The 19,977-nt window shown below is 33.1% G+C and overlaps 1 protein-coding gene across 1 annotated transcript in view; it reads right to left on the reverse strand.

The window, feature by feature from the left end:
- The window catches only part of LOC124361911 (probable phosphorylase b kinase regulatory subunit alpha), a 68,133-nt gene that overhangs the window by 28,878 nt on the left and 19,278 nt on the right, over positions 1-19,977 (reverse strand). The window contains 8 exon segments of the mRNA XM_046815972.1: positions 457-579; positions 1,356-1,528; positions 3,908-4,044; positions 7,380-7,397; positions 8,623-8,782; positions 10,689-10,853; positions 11,724-11,815; positions 14,271-14,343. Coding sequence (XP_046671928.1) covers positions 457-579; positions 1,356-1,528; positions 3,908-4,044; positions 7,380-7,397; positions 8,623-8,782; positions 10,689-10,853; positions 11,724-11,815; positions 14,271-14,343 — 941 coding nt within the window.

Below are 19,977 nucleotides of genomic sequence, written 5' to 3' on the forward strand. Positions count from 1 at the left end.
TATTTATTTACTGTTCTTTGTATGTAAAAATCCAAAGTAAGACGTTTTAAATTTGTTTTTGTTTTTCATCTCATTATTGTACTAGTTGCTAATGGCAAAATAATCTTACTACACTTTTAAATAGTAAATTTATTCTGAAACTTTGTTCACTTAGACTGGATATTTAGTAAAAGTAATACTATATAATATAGTACAAGTTATTAATTTTTCCCCAATATTATGAAAATTACTGTTCTAGTACTGAAGATTCTCACAGATTTTTAGGCAAAATCCACCCATTGCCATACATCAATATTTTAGCATGGAGTCCAAATGATTAACTGTATGAAATCAACCAGATTTATTTCAATTGTAACATATAACTGAGCACAGTGAAAACAACACTTTATCTATTGTATAGTACAGCTTTCATGTGGTTAATTGTAACAGCTGATTTAAATCTATATCACAACTGACCTGAGTTAACATAGCAGTACTTTCATCATCTCCATACGCCTGATGAATCAGCTGACGTAGTTCATTTTCAGGCAGGGGAGCTGTAATTGTGTGCTCGTTGGATGGAGGCATGCCAACAGTTACCTGAATTGTAATAACATGTTAGATATTGGAAACCTTGGTCTGAATCTTCTATATATATATATATATATATATATATATATATATATATATATGATGAATTTTCGTCTGTATGTCCTTTATAGACTCAGAAACTATTTGACCCATCATTATGAAAATTTGTATGTATATATATTTTTCCACGGAGAAGGTTTATATGCTATGCCCATTGATATAACTCACCACCAGGCAGCGCTGCAGAATATAAAAGTTATCAAAGCACCTGCACATTATGAACTGCAATTGTGAGACAGTTATGTATATTAAATAGCCTAACACTATTTGAAGGTGCTAAATTTTGACATATATTTGTCTTTAAAATAAATTTCTAGTTGGAACTTAAAGCTTGAGTGTTAGACCACCTTATAAAAAGTACATGTACGTGTACAATGTCTATAAACATACTCTTTTGACTACATTTCACTATTCAAAGTGGAAATAGCAGTGAGAGAGAATGGTCTACAGATCTTTTTATGTTTTAAATGTGTGTCTAATTCATTTGTAACTACCAGTTTGTTTTCGTGTTACAATTTTTAATTACAAGAGAAACATTGATGGTCTATCTTGATATTTTTATAATTGACAATATTTATTACGGCAAAATCAGCCTAAAGATGCCTAATTGTTGATATTGAATTGCTAAAGTAAATATTAATTAACTATAAGTACTTAAGCTAGGGCCAAAAATAAGTTCTGTTAGTTAATTAGATTCTTAATAAATTATCAAGGCGAATTCTTACTTGTTTTTGGCGAACCAGAAGATCAGTGACGGCCTTGGCCAAGTCTTCCACTCTCTTGCCTAGCATCCCAGCTGTGTGCCGCACCAAACCCCACAACTTCTGCTGGCAGGCCTTTTCGTACAATACCTTTAACAGGTCCTTTACTGTCACTGCCTTGCCTTCCTCCATCATCCCTGCAAAAGAATTATCACATTTAGTCTTAGAAAACTTTGTATCACGGGTATCTGAATAGTGAATGTAATAGTAAATCTAGTGTGTCTTGAAATCACACAGTTTTCAACTACAAATAGTTAAAAATAATAAAGCAAACAGCTGGAAAGCATAAAATATTTAGAATTGAAAAACATAAGTAGCAATGTTCTTTTACTTTCATTAAGCCATTTATTTGAATTTTGCTTTGTAATACTAGAAAACAATGTTGTCTACATCATGTAGTAAACTTAAAAAGATCAATAAATGAACAGAAGTGTTTAAAATATGCTCGGAAAGTAACATTGTCACGACTGTGTCGAAGCTGAATCTTAAATCCATCAAATCTTCACAGAAGACAATACTTGCTGGGCGATACAACGTAAATTACAAACTACTAAAATGCGTTATTGTTGTAGTTACTGCATGGAAAAAGTAGATATATAAAATAATTATGTAAATGCAAATTGCTGATTGCTAAAAAGTGTTATTGTAGTACTATGTTGTGACAGGTCAAATTACGACATTTAAATATTCGCGGAGAATTAGCAGACTGTGACGTAAGTAAATCACATGTTATCGGAATTGAGATTTATTAATTAATAACGGAGAAATATATTAAACTTTATATGGGAACAAATTAAAATAATTAAAATGAGTTAAACATAACCAAAATTCGTTTTTTCAAAAGTACCAAATAAAATTACACAAAAAAGCCAATTGTGGGATAAAATGACCTGCGTATTGATGACATCAGAAAGCACATGTTGCAAAAATTTAAATAAAAAGCTATAGAAAAATATTAAAAGAAAATAGAAAGACTTAAATTGATCAGTTATAGTGAACGTGGTAAATTTCGATAATTATGAGAAAAGAATTAAATTATATTCAATCGTGAAGACACTGATTTGAACGGGAGAGGGGATGAGCATTGTTTGAGCCGATACGCGGAGTTTTAGGCGGAGAATCTTTCTTCTGTCTCTAGAGCTGAAGCAGGGAAGATGTGTACTCATGTAGATCCACCTGGTAGTAATGCAATACGAAATGGTGCAATAGTGCATTAAAGTTACAACCAGACAATGGGATATTGTTTTAGTGAATAAATTAAGAAAGCAAAGTGAGTACAATTAGTTAGTATCACATCAAAATAAATTGACATCAAAGTGATTTGCTTTGTTTTTCATTGACTATCCCATCTGCGAAGATGTGTGGTAAGTAAAGAAAATAAGCTTTAGCTCAAAGAATATTACATTTCAAAACTTATTAAAATCAAAGTGATTGATGAGAACCCAGTGAACATTTGTGAACTTTATCCTGATATAAATTACCATATTTTTCAGAGCCTTCAATACAGTAATATTCAATTCGAACTATCATTCAACCTACTTAAAAAACCTGAGATAAATATAGATCTAGTGCTAGTGATATATAACGTGTAGCCTACTTTCACTAACACTTAGTACACTTCCAACACCACAGACAATTTCTACAGAATAAGACACATCGACGTAGCAGTTGAAGTTTGATCATTATTTAAATACAGACTTGGAACAATTTGACTCAGCCAACAGGGTACCACAAACACACGTTAAAAAGCTGATCGTAGGCAAGTCGCACAGCCAACGTGGGGCAACACACTAAAAAAAAACCGATTGTATGCAATGTATATAAAATAAGTATAAGAGATAAAATAATTTCCACATTGTTTAGAATATTTTGATCACAGTATTTTATAAAACTATGATCACAAATCGCCATAAGTCTTCTTTGTCTATTCATGAACAACAGTAAACAAATAGATGTTCAATAATTTTTGTTTATTTCGTAATTTATGTAGTTGTATAAAAATACGTTCTCTACAAGAACATATGTATGTTTATATGTTAAAATGTTTTATCATGTAACAGTGGTTTAAAATTTTTTGCTGTTGTTCCTCCTTGCCATATTTGCTTAATGGTAACAAAACAAAATCAGTTAGTGTATTATATTTTTAGTTACTATTTATAATTAAGGAAGGCTTAAAGCTAGGTTTTAACATGAGTATTAAGATAGGATAGAGAGAGTAGGCTTCCTTTTACTAGATTTAAAGGATACACTTATTCTTTTTCATGGAGCATGTTTTTTAAGTCTCTATGACAAGGAAAAGAAATCAGAATAAAATTCAGAATTTAGACCAAATTTTGGTATCAGTATTAGAATGAATTTTTTGTAATCAGTCCATTACTAGCTATAACCTTGGAAATTTTTCTTTTATGAGACATTACTATACACTTTTTTATTATATATATTTGATCCTTCATATAAATGTCGTGGAAATCTGATACCAAAAGATTCACAACTAAAGTTTGAGTTAGGTACTTTACCTGTATCATAGTTGAGCCCTTGAGTGTCGACTAAGTACTGCAGAATGTCACCTTGTTCTTCCAAATGTTCCGACTCCCTCAACATCGTCAAGAGCTCCTCCACCTCAGTGTCAGCGTACTGGGTCTCTGAGGTCATCCTGAGTCACACCACATCAAGTTACAACTACTGTACCATTAATAACTCATTGGATCTCTCCACAAGCTTTGTAAAAGTTTTAAAATTGAAAAAGTCCTCAGATTCCAAATGTTCCGACTCCCTCAACATCGTCAAGAGCTCCTCCACCTCAGTGTCAGCGTACTGCGTCTCTGAGGTCATCCTGAGTCACACCACATCAAGTTACAACTACTGTACCATTAATAACTCATTGGATCTCTCCACAAGCTTTGTAAAAGTTTTAAAATTGAAAAAGTCCTCAGATTCCAAATGTTCCGACTCCCTCAACATCGTCAAGAGCTCCTCCACCTCAGTGTCTGCGTACTGTGTCTCTGAGGTCATCCTGAGTCACACCACATCAAGTTACAACTACTGTACCATTAATAACTCATTGGATCTCTTCACAAGCTTTGTAAAAGTTTTAAAATTGAAAAAGTCCTCAGATTCCAAATGTTCCGACTCCCTCAACATCGTCAAGAGCTCCTCCACCTCAGTGTCAGCGTACTGCGTCTCTGAGGTCATCCTGAGTCACACCACATCAAGTTACAACTACTGTACCATTAATAACTCATTGGATCTCTCCACAAGCTTTGTAAAAGTTTTAAAATTGAAAAAGTCCTCAGATTCCAAATCTTCCGACTCCCTCAACATCGTCAAGAGCTCCTCCACCTCAGTGTCAGCGTACTGGGTCTCTGAGGTCATCCTGAGTCACACCACATCAAGTTACAACTACTGTACCATTAATAACTCATTGGATCTCTTCACAAGCTTTGTAAAAGTTTTAAAATTGAAAAAAGTCCTCAGATTCCAAATGTTCCGACTCCCTCAACATCGTCAAGAGCTCCTCCACCTCAGTGTCAGCGTACTGCGTCTCTGAGGTCATCCTGAGTCACACCACATCAAGTTACAACTACTGTACCATTAATAACTCATTGGATCTCTCCACAAGCTTTGTAAAAGTTTTAAAATTGAAAAAGTCCTCAGATTCCAAATGTTCCGACTCCCTCAACATCGTCAAGAGCTCCTCCACCTCAGTGTCAGCGTACTGTGTCTCTGAGGTCATCCTGAGTCACACCACATCAAGTTACAACTACTGTACCATTAATAACTCATTGGATCTCTTCACAAGCTTTGTAAAAGTTTTAAAATTGAAAAAGTCCTCAGATTCCAAATGTTCCGACTCCCTCAACATCGTCAAGAGCTCCTCCACCTCAGTGTCAGCGTACTGCGTCTCTGAGGTCATCCTGAGTCACACCACATCAAGTTACAACTACTGTACCATTAATAACTCATTGGATCTCTTCACAAGCTTTGTAAAAGTTTTAAAATTGAAAAAGTCCTCAGATTCCAAATGTTCCGACTCCCTCAACATCGTCAAGAGCTCCTCCACCTCAGTGTCAGCGTACTGCGTCTCTGAGGTCATCCTGAGTCACGCCACATCAAGTTACAACTACTGTACCATTAATAACTCATTGGATCTCTTCACAAGCTTTGTAAAAGTTTTAAAATTGAAAAAGTCCTCAGATTCCAAATGTTCCGACTCCCTCAACATCGTCAAGAGCTCCTCCACCTCAGTGTCAGCGTACTGTGTCTCTGAGGTCATCCTGAGTCACACCACATCAAGTTACAACTACTGTACCATTAATAACTCATTGGATCTCTTCACAAGCTTTGTAAAAGTTTTAAAATTGAAAAAGTCCTCAGATTCCAAATTTTTCGACTCCCTCAACATTGTCAAGAGCTCCTCCACCTCAGTGTCAGCGTACTGCGTCTCTGAGGTCATCCTGAGTCACACCACATCAAGTTACAACTACTGTACCATTAATAACTCATTGGATCTCTTCACAAGCTTTGTAAAAGTTTTAAAATTGAAAAAGTCCTCAGATTCCAAATTATCCGACTCCATAAACATCGTCAAGAGCTCCTCCACCTCAGTGTCAGCGTACTGTGTCTCTGAGGTCATCCTGAGTCACACCACATCAAGTTACAACTACTGTACCATTAATAACTCATTGGATCTCTCCACAAGCTTTTTAAAAGTTTTAAAATTGAAAAAATTATCAGATTCCAAATTATCCGACTCCCTCAACATCGTCAAGAGCTCCTCCACCTCAGTGTCAGCGTACTGTGTCTCTGAGGTCATCCTGAGTCACACCACATCAAGTTACAACTACTGTACCATTAATAACTCATTGGATCTCTCCACAAGCTTTTTAAAAGTTTTAAAATTGAAAAAATTATCAGATTCCAAATTATCCGACTCCCTCAACATCGTCAAGAGCTCCTCCACCTCAGTGTCAGCGTACTGTGTCTCTGAGGTCATCCTGAGTCACACAACATCAAGTTACAACTACTGTACCATTAATAACTCATTGGATATCTCCACAAGCTTTTTAAAAGTTTTAAAATTGAAAAAATTATCAGATTCCAAATTATCCGACTCCCTCAACATCGTCAAGAGCTTCTCCACCTCAGTGTCAGAGTACTGGGTCTCTGAGGTCATCCTGAGTCACACCACATCAAGTTACAACTACTGTACCATTAATTGATACCATTGGATCTCTCCAAAAGCATTGTAAAACAGTTTTAAAATTTAAAAAGTTATGAGATATTTTACTATGCTTCCGATACTACCGGTTAATTATTATAATGGGTACTTGAATCATTTACAGTTCAATTTATGTGGGTTCTTGCACTGTAAAAATTAAAATGTATGCACTCATATTTAGCATCACTTCTTTATTCTTCTTGCTAAGTACATGCATCAATAACTTAATAGAATAATGTAAAATCAAAATATACTATTATTAAATATATCAAACAAACAAAATCATGAAAAATTCAGAAAATGTTACTACGCAAACTTCACAATATTTTAAAACGTGAAAATTCATTTTTCAAATGTGAGTATTTTCAGAATAACATTACATTTGCCACTGTTTACAGCATTACTAGAAAAAACTGTTGTTACTCATCTTATATTTATATACTCCATTTATGTTACACATTTTTCTATATTGCCCTTATTTCTATAACATGATTACTGATTGCTATTTATGATTCTTTTATCACTTAATTTTTTTCATTCATTATAACTACAAATTGTCAGTTTTTGTTATTTAATTTTAAATGGCTTAAATGTTTGAATCATGCCTATTATATTGAAGTAAGAAATAATTGTTTGGACTATTAACAAAAATTATTGTTAAGAAAAATTATTAACAAAAAACTGAACACTACAGAAATCTTTAGGAAGATCAATGAATTTTATAGTACAAAACTATGCTATTACATATAATTTAAAAAACTTACAATCACCTTTTTCTCAGTCGATATCTTGTTAGGCATGCATAAAAAACAAAACATAGTCAATATAACTGTGTATGATTCTTGAACATTCAATAAGAACATGTACTATGTTTTTATACATAGCCTATTTTAGTTGTTTTGTTTTAGAAATTTTACTTGTTGATGTTTTTCGTGTAATAACTTAGATTAGTAAATATTACAGGATTGCTAAAAGTGAAGGAAACAGGATTTTTCCGGACATTTGCCATCGTTAGTGAAACAAGAAATCAGTAACACTACGTTTCGAGATCTGCAATCTGATCTCTTCTTCAGGTAAAGAACTAACCTAATACATAATTACAAACTAGGTTAAAATAAGCAAATCTTACCAAAGCGTTGTGGCACGCCTAAGTCAGGAATCACAACCTACATGTTGTTTGTCAACTTCACTAACTCTATAAACATGCACCTAATAAAAAACTATACAAAACACTAATCATTAAAACTTAACTACGGAATACAGGTCACAATACGTCTTCACTCGTCTACTAACCACCTACGACTGACCAGAGGGACTAACCAATGGTAATCGTCACGGGTGGCTAAAACAAGATGGCGGAAATCCCTCTGGTCAGTCGTAGGTGGTTAGTAGACGAGTGAAGACGTATTGTGACCTGTATTCCGTAGTTAAGTTTTAATGATTAGTGTTTTGTATAGTTTTTTATTAGGTGCATATTTATAGAGTTAGTGAAGTTGACAAACAACATGTAAGTTGTGATTCCTGACTTAGGCGTGCCACAACGCTTTGGTAAGATTTGTTTATTTTAACCTACAGTAGTTTGTAATTATGTATTAGGTTAGTTCTTTACCTGAAGAAGAGATCAGATTGCAGATCTCGAAACGTAGTGTTACTGATTTCTTGTTTCACTGAACGATGGCAAATGTCCGGAAAAATCCTGTTTCCTTCACAATCCTTCCATCGTCAAAAATAACCTTCAAACAAAGAATTGCTAAAAGTATTGTTTGTACTACACAATGGTGCCAAATATTCATAATAATACTGTTAACTTTTCAAATTTTTACAGCCAAAGGTAAACTTTCACTGCAAAGTATGTTTAATGATTGTCAATGCTTCTCAGTTTAAAATCTTTATAGTTGAAAGCAATTGGAATCAAATTAGAACAGAATTTTGGAACATCTAAGAAACTAGCTTGGTTTCATAAACCCACTTTCAAAGCAGTTGTTTGAAAACATTTCAGATGTAAATCAATACCTCAATCGAGGAGTTTGGTTGATTTTCCACAGCGGAGTGATGTCCTCAGGTGAAGGGCTACGAGGTACAGCCTTCCACGGAGAGTTGACAGGAGAACTGACGGCAGAAGTCTCTGCAGTGGGCGTCACAGGTACAGCTTGCTCAAACCCAATGTGGTCCGCTGAAATTCCAGCAAATACAAAATTACATGACCTTGATTTACCAAAATTACATGACCTTGATTTATAAAATTACATGACCTTGATTTACCAAATTTACATGACCTAGATTTACCAAAATTACATGACCTTGATTTATCAAAATTACATGACCTTGATTTACCAAATTTACATGACCTTGATTTACCAAAATTACATGACCTTTATTTACCAAAATTACATGACGTTAATTTACCTTGATACCTTGATTTACATGACCCAACAGGCACTTTTGGTGGAACTTTACTCGGAAACAAAACATCTTAAAATAACACTTGGAAAAATTACGAGATATTAGTCCTTGGTTTGGATATAAAACAATTTTGCTTGCATGTTTTGCAACGTGACTTGTAACAAGAGAGTTGCCAATAAAAAAGTGAAATAAGGTTAAGTCAGTGACAATGATAGAAAAGACACTCAACCATATATTATTTTAATATGCTTATTTTTGCTTTCATCAAAATCTATTGTGACAGACAGAAATATCAATGTAGAGCATATTTTTTTTATATATTGCTGTAAATATGACAAATATGCAGAAAAGACTATAAACTGTGAATTTTTGTGTTCTGAAAATACTGTATGTAATACCAATGTATCTTATTATAATAAACATATTTGTAAAATATAAGATTGTTATTATTGTTCTGTACCAAAATAAGAATCAAACGCCAATATATATATTATATATATATATATATATATATATATATATTATATATATATTATATATATATATATATATATATATATAAATATATATATATATATATATATATATATATATATATCAGTTGCAAACAACACAAAGATCTTGTCAGACAAACAATTACATCGTTTCGACATCAAAGACACCTATAAATAAGTGAAGTGGTAGTCTGATTGTTTCATCAACCACAATAATTGTGGACCTGATGAGACAATGAGACTACCACTTCACCTATAGTTGTCCCTGATGTCGGAAAAAATGTAATTGATTCGTTTTGAGCTTCTTTGTCGTCGACTTTCTTTGGATCTCTTCAGACGAACATGACTCCAGATTCCAGGAGTCATGTCTGAGAAAGCGTCAGATACCAGATGCTACAATAAAAGGAAGGTAAACTGGAGCTAAACTGAAAATTCAAAATAACTATGTTGACAATAATGTTATTAAAACTAGATAACGCCAACCTCGGTCACTTGTTACCCAACCCCTGATGGAGCTCTGTAACTCTGTTCATGACCAATGATCTAATTGTTCAAATTTAAATTCCAACATTTTTGTCTCATATCTAAATTTGATCATGTTCCTGTTCTAATATCTAGTACTTAGCAATTTCAAGCTTACTACAAAACTGAAAGTTGCAAACTGATTCAGAAATTTAAAATGACTAGTACAAAAGCATTCTGTTCTAAGTTATTGGTTTTTTATTAAATAAGGCTTATACAAACTAAAACCCAATACTTAATTAACGATAGGTTGAATGGACTGTTACTATTTTGGAGACTAAAGTATCAATGCCCAATTATAGTGGATTTTCATCAATTTCAGTGATATGGGACGCTACAACCCAATAAGGTGCAGCACAAAAAATATTGATTGTGTACATCCAGTATAAGGGGTCTGAGTAGGATGACATTCAATTTATAAATCGTCAGCTATTCACAGATAAAACTTGATAATTATCTCTTAATGCCAGTTCAGAAACTCAATATTCAAACAATCTTCAGTCATGAGTAGCTCAAAATCAGTGATTATTATTACTTAGTATAAATTAACCCGTCTCTACACATACTGCATGGACAATATAAACAATACTAATTCGCCTTACTTTGACTTCGTAAATTACTAGTAATAATTAATTGATCAAATTATAAATTGAAACTTACGCTCAATGTTTATGATGGATCTAGTTTTCTTGATGGCTCCCTTGACGGACATCCGCCGCCTCAAGGTTCTGTTACGGGAGACAGGACGCTTGAGCAGAGTGGACTTTTGTGTGAGACACTTCATCATGTGCTCCTCCAGATACTGTTCCACTTGAGGATTCAGTCCTGACAGGATTGTAAAATAATTAAGTACACTTGAGGATTTAGTCCTGAGAGGATTGTAAAATAATTAAGTACACTTGAGTATTCAGTCCTGAGGGTATTGTAAAATAATTAAGTACACTTGAGGATTCAGTCCTGAGGGGATTGTAAAATAATTAAGTACAAGTGCCATCTATGACAAGTATAAAGTTGAGGTCTATGATCAAAATCTATAAAATGTACAGATATCTCAATACATAGTTCACAATTGTAGAATTTTAATCATCAACAGTCTTACAATTATTTTATTAAACATTTAGAATATACGAGATTCAACATTATTACAAAATTAAATTGATATTTTTGTTCTCTTAGGACAAGAAGCTTATAACTTGCACCTAGTCCTATAAGGACCTTTGCACTACTTCCGGAGTTACAGGATATTCTGGATGGGTAAGGTTGGGGGTAGGGGCCACCTCCTATAGAGATCCATGAGGAAGAATTTAGGGCACAAAGATCATGTCTCCTAAAAAGAAGAGAAAGCCAACTCTGAACCAGCCTCTGTAGTCAAAGCAGGCAGGGGATGGTACACTCTTATGTTGAGGCTTGCAAGAACCTCTGAGGTTAGGGAATGAACCCCACCAACTCCAACAGTCATTTCACTCAGTAGACTAGACCTATCAAATTGCCCTTGCCCCTCAGAATCTCGACATTTGCATTTAGTGATGTGCCCCTCCTGGACATCCATAAGGCTGCCCAGATTTAAGTGACACATCGGTTTTTGCTGTGCCCAGTGGTAGGTTCAACTGGAAGGTATAAACCAGCCAGAAGTGATCCCTGCTGAGTAAATTAAATTTATTGGTTAAGCTAGTTTTCTTATTAAAACATACGTACTGTCAGGCATTCCATCCTCTTGACTTCCCAGAAAACTTAGGTTCGTTATGCAGGATGTACTTAGAAAATCATTTAAATTTCCAAGGGTCACCCTAAAAAATAAAATTCCATTTACAGAAAACCACTTTTATTTCAATAGTCTTGAAATATTATTGATATCAAAATAGCTCAATAGTCAGTCTTGTTTTCTTATTTTTTTATTTATGAAGGAGTCATTTCTAAAATATGATCTATCCAGTTTCACTATAAAGATTACAAAGATTACAACTTTTTTTTTTACTTAAGTTATTGTATAATCTAATTATTTATTCGAATTATATCCGCACACTATTTTTCTATCTACAAATGAGTTCAAGATCAATAGGTGGCCTTCATTTATGATCATTCAAAAATAATTTAAAATTACATATTGGCCGATATTTAAGTTCAAAAACAGTATTTGATGTCTTATTATTTTTGCAATGATCTTTTGCTTAGGGATTTTCATATGCAAAATCTCTTCCTAAGTGAATGCTGCATCTTCACATGCTTTAGACACCAGGAATGAAAGGTATGCAAGGTAGATATGGATATTACAGGTGACATGTTCTTGTCATGAATTTGTGTAAGAAATTTCAAGTGCATAAAATGGGTCTCCATCGAGAATGATCTATGATGGTTAATCACGAGATGTATGACACCTAACAATTGTATTACAATAAAGGTTCAAAGGTTTAATCTTAGACTATTGCCGCTTGTTGAATAAGAGTCATTAATATTACTTTAACACATTAGTTGCTGTGATGTATAAAAGCATTACGTCAGTCAGTTCCTGAATCAACAAATAATAGAAGGCCAAACCACTGTCTATTGTTGGATACAAAGTAAACTCAAATTTTGTGTGTAACTAACTCCTATGCCATATTTTTCTTTTGACTCTCAAATTGTCTCGAAAGAGTGGTTTACCAACAGTTTTCTTCTTACTTCAATTACTATAATATTTGGAACAAATTTGAATAAAAATTCCAGATCTAATCACAGTACCACTACACCCTTAATTGAAAATCACGATGATATCCGATTGGCAATGGATAAGAGTCTAGTGATCATTTTGATACTTTTTCACTTTTCCAAGGCCTTTGACTGCGTATACCACCCTCTTCTCCTCACCCAATTAAAGAAGTATGGCTTTTTCGATGGTTGTGTTAACTGGGTCGATTCTTATCTCACTGGACGTCGAAAATTTGTGAAGGAAGGGGAAAAATGTCTGACTGGAAAACTGTTATGAAGGGGGTTGAATAGACTGTAGTAGTTATACATTTTAATGCTTAAAATTAGGGTTTACAATTCCCTACCCAACATGGTGTTTTTTAAAATAATTTATTATTAGTGTTTTATAATTAAAATTTTGGAATCAGCACTTACACAGATATTGCCAACGGTATACAGATACCACAAATGGTTGTGTCTCAAACTGTTTTCTTGGGCTACCGAGTGAACTTCTATTTCGAAAAGTTAAGGTTCTACAGGGCTCTGTCCTTGGACCCCTTCTATTTTCACTTTAAATAAACGATATTACTTCAATCATAAGACATTCAAATATTCATTTTTACGCTGATAATTTACAAACATATGTTTAAGGTTTACTTGAAACCTCTGTGTCACTACTCAACTTGGATATAGAAGTGAGTAAAGTTTGGGCTAAACAACGTGGACTGAAACTGAATGAAAATAAGACGCAAGCAATGACAATAGGTAACTCGAGACTGATTAATTGTACTAAAAGTTAACAGTTGTTATTAAAGTTTCAGTAAATTACCAAAATAAACTGAAGAATCTCTAATAGGTCCTTTACTGTTCAGGCTTGCCGTGTGAATGACGGGCGGTGACTTGCGGAGTGTGTGAGGTCAGACAGTATGTTAGAGCGCTTGAATGTGTTTTTATCTATTATTTTCTCTTTTACATTGTTATCTTTTTTTCTTTATCTTTCATTTTTTTATATTAGTATATTTATTATTGAGTCCATGAGTTATTTTATGTAAATTAAACAATTTTGTTTAAAATGTTATTATAAAGTTATGATAAAATATGACAGTGTCTGTATTCAATTATTGTTAATTTTCTGTATGTGTATGAGGTTGAGTGGTAGAGGGCCTCCCCCTATTTAATAAAGGCCTTTTTCATTTCATTTCTATTTTCTAAATTTATTTTTAAGTACTACAAAGGCCAGACTGATAATAGAAAGTAGCAATATTATAAAAGGCTTTGGTTGCATAGTTAAATTAGTTTCTGGAAATGTGATTATTTTGTCCTATATAAGGTTCAAATTGTATTAAAAGAGAAATATTTTGGACATTTTAAATTATTTGAATGATTACAAAGTTATAATATACTTGAAATTATATAATCTTAAATATCATTAACCAATAATGAATACATATTTATTTTGCCTTTAGTTTTTGTTTTAATATAGATATTACACATATCTTTGAAGAAACATTTCAAGCTAGGTGCGTACAATCAGCTAGAGAACCTCAGTTTACTACTATTAATGCCACTCCCACTCACCGAGTACCATTGATGTAACCTGATTTCAACTTTTTCATTGTTGTTACCATGGCCAAAGGAATCTTTCCTTGATCTAAAACAAAATAACAATTAAATATGAAGATATGAAATGCAAATTAAGGGGAAAATGCTATTGCTTTGTGTATTTAACTTAATGAAAATAAAAATTGATTTTTTTTCTTTTTTCAATGTTACTTTTCATTGCTCAAGAATACCTACAGAAATAAAGAAATACATTCAACCCTTCGCACGCCACTAATAAATCCATTAACTTCGCTAAAACACTAAGAAAATTAAAAATTTGTTTCTTTTAAGTTCAAAGCTAATTTTTATCATAACTAAATTATAAAAGATAAAAGAAAAAATGTATAAAACAGGGCATTTTACTTAAAATTAGTGTATTTATTAATAGAAAATATAAAAATAACTATTTACAAAACAGTTTATTTCAAATAAATTCAATTAAATTAAATACATCTTGTCGCACTATAAAACAAGATAAATATTTCAAACTAATCACAACACAACCACACGATGAAGAATAATAACGAGATACATAGTAGACGCGCACTCATGACAACCAAGAAAGCAGTATTACACGCCACGGATATGTTTGGGTATGGCTCTGTAGGAGACGTAGAACTGACGAGCAGGTGGTCGGAGTTAAACAAAGGGCGCTCTCCTCTTCCTGCCGCCGAGTGAAGGTCGTATATAAATACTTCCTTAGCAACCGCGATAAGCACAGAGTGTGCACTGGGCATTTCAAAAGCCTTTTGTGAACTAAAAAACTCTCCAAGAGATATAATCTATAATAACGGATATAACTGTATTTGGCGTTTTGGTCAAAGTCTACTGTTCTAATATATTCATCTACGGCGTGGGAAGGGTTAAGTGCCAGAAAAACTATCATGATTTAAACTATAATTTGTGATCTATTTAACTTTGCTCACAATAATAAAAATCTTTAAAACTGCTAGCAAAGCTTTGGACAGATCTGTGACTCGAGAATATATTTAGAGATACTGTGATCCCAGACACAAACTATCCTGGTGGCTGGATTTGTGGCTTCTTCTGCTTCAACTACATGAAGAAAGTAAGAAAGCAAAATAGATAAAAAAAGGAAAAGCCAGAATGTTTAGAGATATAAAGCAAACCTAGAAAAACAGCAACATTGAATTGCCTGAAAATATATATTATTTATCTATTTTTAACAGTTTTAGAACTAGCAATCATAAAAATAACTGTAAAAAAACTGAAGGTTTTATCTTGAAACTATAACTTATCAGAAAAAGGCAAACTATAATAAAAGCAACAACAAAAAGCGCAGCATGTTAAAAATGATCATTGCTTAATATGCTCCATGCAATCAACCTTCAAGAAGTATTAATACTACATTATTAATCAGTGTAGTCTTGTCTGAATATTCAGTTTATTTTTGTTAGAGACACACTAGGCAGTATGGCAACTAAACTAATGTTGTTAGTAGCTAGACTTGACAACAGTTACCATCTAGGAAGTCCGAAGCGACAATGACGTATGTAGGTCGACCAAGCATGTGACGCCAGTTCATTGCCAAGAAGGCTATGTCCATCATTATATTGTTTGCTAAGAATTCCACGTCTGTGCTCATGTAGTATTGTTCTAAGTCCACTGTCTGAACACACACAACATGCTGATCTAGTCCTACCTTACTTTACATTAGTAAAATTAAAATATACTTAAAACATAACACGACAAAGGTATCAGCTACAGATGTTATGTAGTATAAATGTTGTTGTAAGTGTACTAGAAATAAACAATTGTCTTATCGTTTCGAATAAATTATTTAATACTAAAAAGAAATAAAATTAACACTGAAAAGTAAAAAAAAAGAAACATTTTTTGCTATACGCATTATATGGCATTATACAGGGTGTACATAAAGTCCTGCACGGGTATAATATTTTCTGAACGATAACAGATAAAGAAACAAGATTTGGTACATCAATACTACACCTAAAAATCTACTTTTTGAAGGAACTATCAGTTTTTCTGTAATATCATGGGGACGTCCCGCAAGGAGTCAGAAGGAAATCTTAAATAGGAGCATAGGTCAATATGGACATCATTTTAAAGGGCTTATCTAGCAGAGTTCAATGCCGCAAACCGCACTCAAAAAGATTGATCCAGTACAGTACAATGGCGGCTGTTCAAAGATTTTACTTGGTTACATTTTATTAGTAGCCATAACCCCAGTAAAGCAAAACTGCAACCAAACGAATACTGCAGCTAACTACTACATTATGCTTGTCAGTTGTACAGAAGTGAATTATGACATTAGTTATCCTCAAGGGTTACAGATTTGGTCCTAATATATTGATAACGGGGAAAACCTGATAACAGTAACAATTAGAAATCTCTTATCTTTGGGTCGCAGTTAGGACTTTCCTATTAGCCAGTCTATTCATAGTAGGCTATTCTAGTTTTCTTGTTTTAGTAGTGCTGTCCATCCATTTTATCAGTGCGCTTTAGTACAAAAGAGTTTGTCGTATTGCTTGTAGTTCTTCAACTACACTATGTCGCTTGACGAACGTGAACGTATAACACTTCTTATGATGGTTGGGGAAATAACAGACGATCACACGAGGAAGCATGCCATTTATTTAATGACTACTTTCACGAGAGGCAGCCAATTTCTAGAACAACTGTAGGGAGAACTGTTCAACACTTTATGAAAACAGGAAGTGTTTCCAATCGTCATAGTTCGCTGAGATTTCTAATTGTTACTGTTATCAGGTTTTCCCCGTTATCAATATATTAGGACCAAATTTGTAACTCTTGAGGATAACTAATGTCATAATTCACTTCTGTACAACTGACAAGCATAATGTAGTAGTTAGCTGCAGTATTCGTTTGGTTGCAGTTTTGCTTTACTGGGGTTATGGCTACTAATAAAATGTAACCAAGTAAAATCTTTGAACAGCCGCCATTTTGTACTGGATCAATCTTTTTGAGTGCGGTTTGCGGCATTAAACTCTGCTAGATAAGCCCTTTAAAATGATGTCCATATTGACCTATGCTCCTATTTAAGATTTCCTTCTGACTCCTTGCGGGACGTCCCCATGATATTACAGAAAACTGATAGTTCCTTCAAAAAGTAGATTTTTAGGTGTAGTATTGATGTACCAAATCTTGTTTCTTTATCTGTTATCGTTCAGAAAATATTATACCCGTGCAGGACTTTATGTACACCCTGTAGATAAGTGCAATATAAAGTTAAGTTTTCAAATAGAACTACCAACTAGAACTCACTTGGAAATAAATTTTATATCTATATAAACTTTCAAGTATGCCCACAGAAAAATCATCTTTAAAAGTTTTCAAAAAAATTGCAATTGCAAGACTTAAAAATATATGGGTATTATTAGTGTATCCTGTGTATATTTTACATATTACTGCTAAAGAAATTTTTATGATCACCTTTCTTTTACTTAAAATATTTTGATCACATGGATGTCAGCTTATGCTTAAATGACTGTGTGGTATGAAAAAACCATTAAAAAACTTTTTATAGTAATATAATTTTCATATGTATATTCAAATCTTGACATTAAATCTTGGGGGTAGCGATTATTTTACCCCTTAACGCATGACGTAACTCATTATGTGCAAACACACACAAAAAATTGTACCTAATAAACACGTTGCTATGATCATGTGAAATCCTCACAATATTGCCAACAATTAAAACAATAATACTGAGGGTGCTCAAGGCTTGCTTCAGTGAATGAGACTTCTAATCACTGAAATCTGTGGCTTTTCTTATCCTGGAAGCCGTCAAAATTACATGTAATTTGATCCAGTTTTAGCCTTATTTAAACTATTTACTTCTTAATCATGGTCTACCACAGGAGAAAAACATTGTTTGGAAATCAGTAACGATTCAAATTGCTTTATATTTGAGAATGTTGAGTTATGAAAAGCTCTCACAGTACTTACAATTAAAAGTAATAGCCTACATGAATAAATATACTAAAGATATACTTAACTAAATGTATATATTCATTAGTTGAATACAAACACATTCATATTAAATCGTTTCTACGTCATCTTAACTTGTTATTAACAGATGACAGATACTGCATACAGAAATGAATGATTATCGACTATCACTTTGAATACTGACATAACAAAGTATCAAGTATATTTTCTGAAAGATATGACTGAGGTAGCCTTTGCTGATACCAAAAACCAAAGGTTTTGTACCAAGATTGTAAATGAATAGCCCATGAGTAAGGAATGCCTACAATGTTATACAGAAATCTGAACACTAAATTATAATAAGCTGCTGAAATTTAGTTTCCAATTCTACATTTCATTCTTTCACCCTGAAAGAAAACCTGCCTTCAAAGACTAATGCAATCTAGGAGTATTGTGAAGACATCAGGTAATACAGGAAAACAGATTAAAATAGAGCCTAACCTCAAAACTTGCCTTCAATCATCCTAGCCTCAGTTTACTGCCCTTGTTTAAACCCATTTTCATCTCAAAATGTCCTTGTCTTAAAAATCATTTTCAAATCATTAGAGATGAGATACCATAATTCTATACTATCAGTTTCAATCTATGTTATTGGCACTCAATCATCAATATTTTTTTGTATAAAATAACAACAGCATGGTGGTATTGAAGTTGTACATCATGCTTTCTTTAAAAAAATAACATGATTACTCAAAAGAAATATCAAAGTAACTATTAGAAAAAGTTATTCAAATGCATAACTTTACTACAATATAAAATTTAACTCCTTATTTCATAAATTTAATTAAGGTGAAATTTATGAAATACAAATGCAATAACACAGAATTCCATTTATCTATTGAGGAATGAATTTCAACCTTTCTTGTATTCCGAGAAAATTAATGCTCTTCACATTCTTGTTTGCGATATTTAGAAAAACTTATTTAACACATATTATTTAAGCCTAACTACTTTATGTAGGAAATCCCATAATTTCAAAGACATGTTTATGTATTAAATTGTAAATTTATAATAAAACACAAGTTTTCCAACTTGTTCCATCTCTCAACTCGTTCATTATAAGTGATAAGCCTCTATGATTTTCAACATCCATCCATCTTCTACTTCCTTAATTGAACATGATATAACATCTTTTTACAGACAAGTAATCTATTCCATTTCCACCAAGTTTGATGACGCTGAACACTTTGTGCATTCAAAAACTGAAAGACACTACAGATTCCACACTCAGTGTGATATCCGCTGCAGCCACCACTGTTAAATATTTTCTGAGAAGCAAGCTTTACCTCACTAGAATGTAACTCTGCTCTGTAGGGGAGTTAATGGACAAATATGCATTTGCTTTGCTAGGGATCTTCACCCAATGCGATTGTAAACATTCATAACTGTTTGGATAATCCTGATAAGATGGTAGATGGAAAAATTTAAGAGCACAACATATTCTCTGTAACACGTATCTCAATAGTTGATAGTACTTCCTTCCTGTCATTAACATGGGATAGAAGGGAAATTGAATAAATTTAATGTGTTACAAAATCATAAAAATATTGACAGACGTTGAATCAATTGACTGTTGATTCTAAAACCCAGGAACAAATTTTTGACCAGTGATAACAATAGAGAGAACAAGGATGGAGGGCAAGTTCTGTCTTGCCTATTTAACCCTTTCAGTGCCAAAGTCTGAAAA

Source organism: Homalodisca vitripennis, chromosome 5, assembly GCF_021130785.1.
Source record: "Homalodisca vitripennis isolate AUS2020 chromosome 5, UT_GWSS_2.1, whole genome shotgun sequence".
In the NCBI taxonomy this organism is placed as follows: Eukaryota; Metazoa; Arthropoda; class Insecta; order Hemiptera; family Cicadellidae; genus Homalodisca; species Homalodisca vitripennis.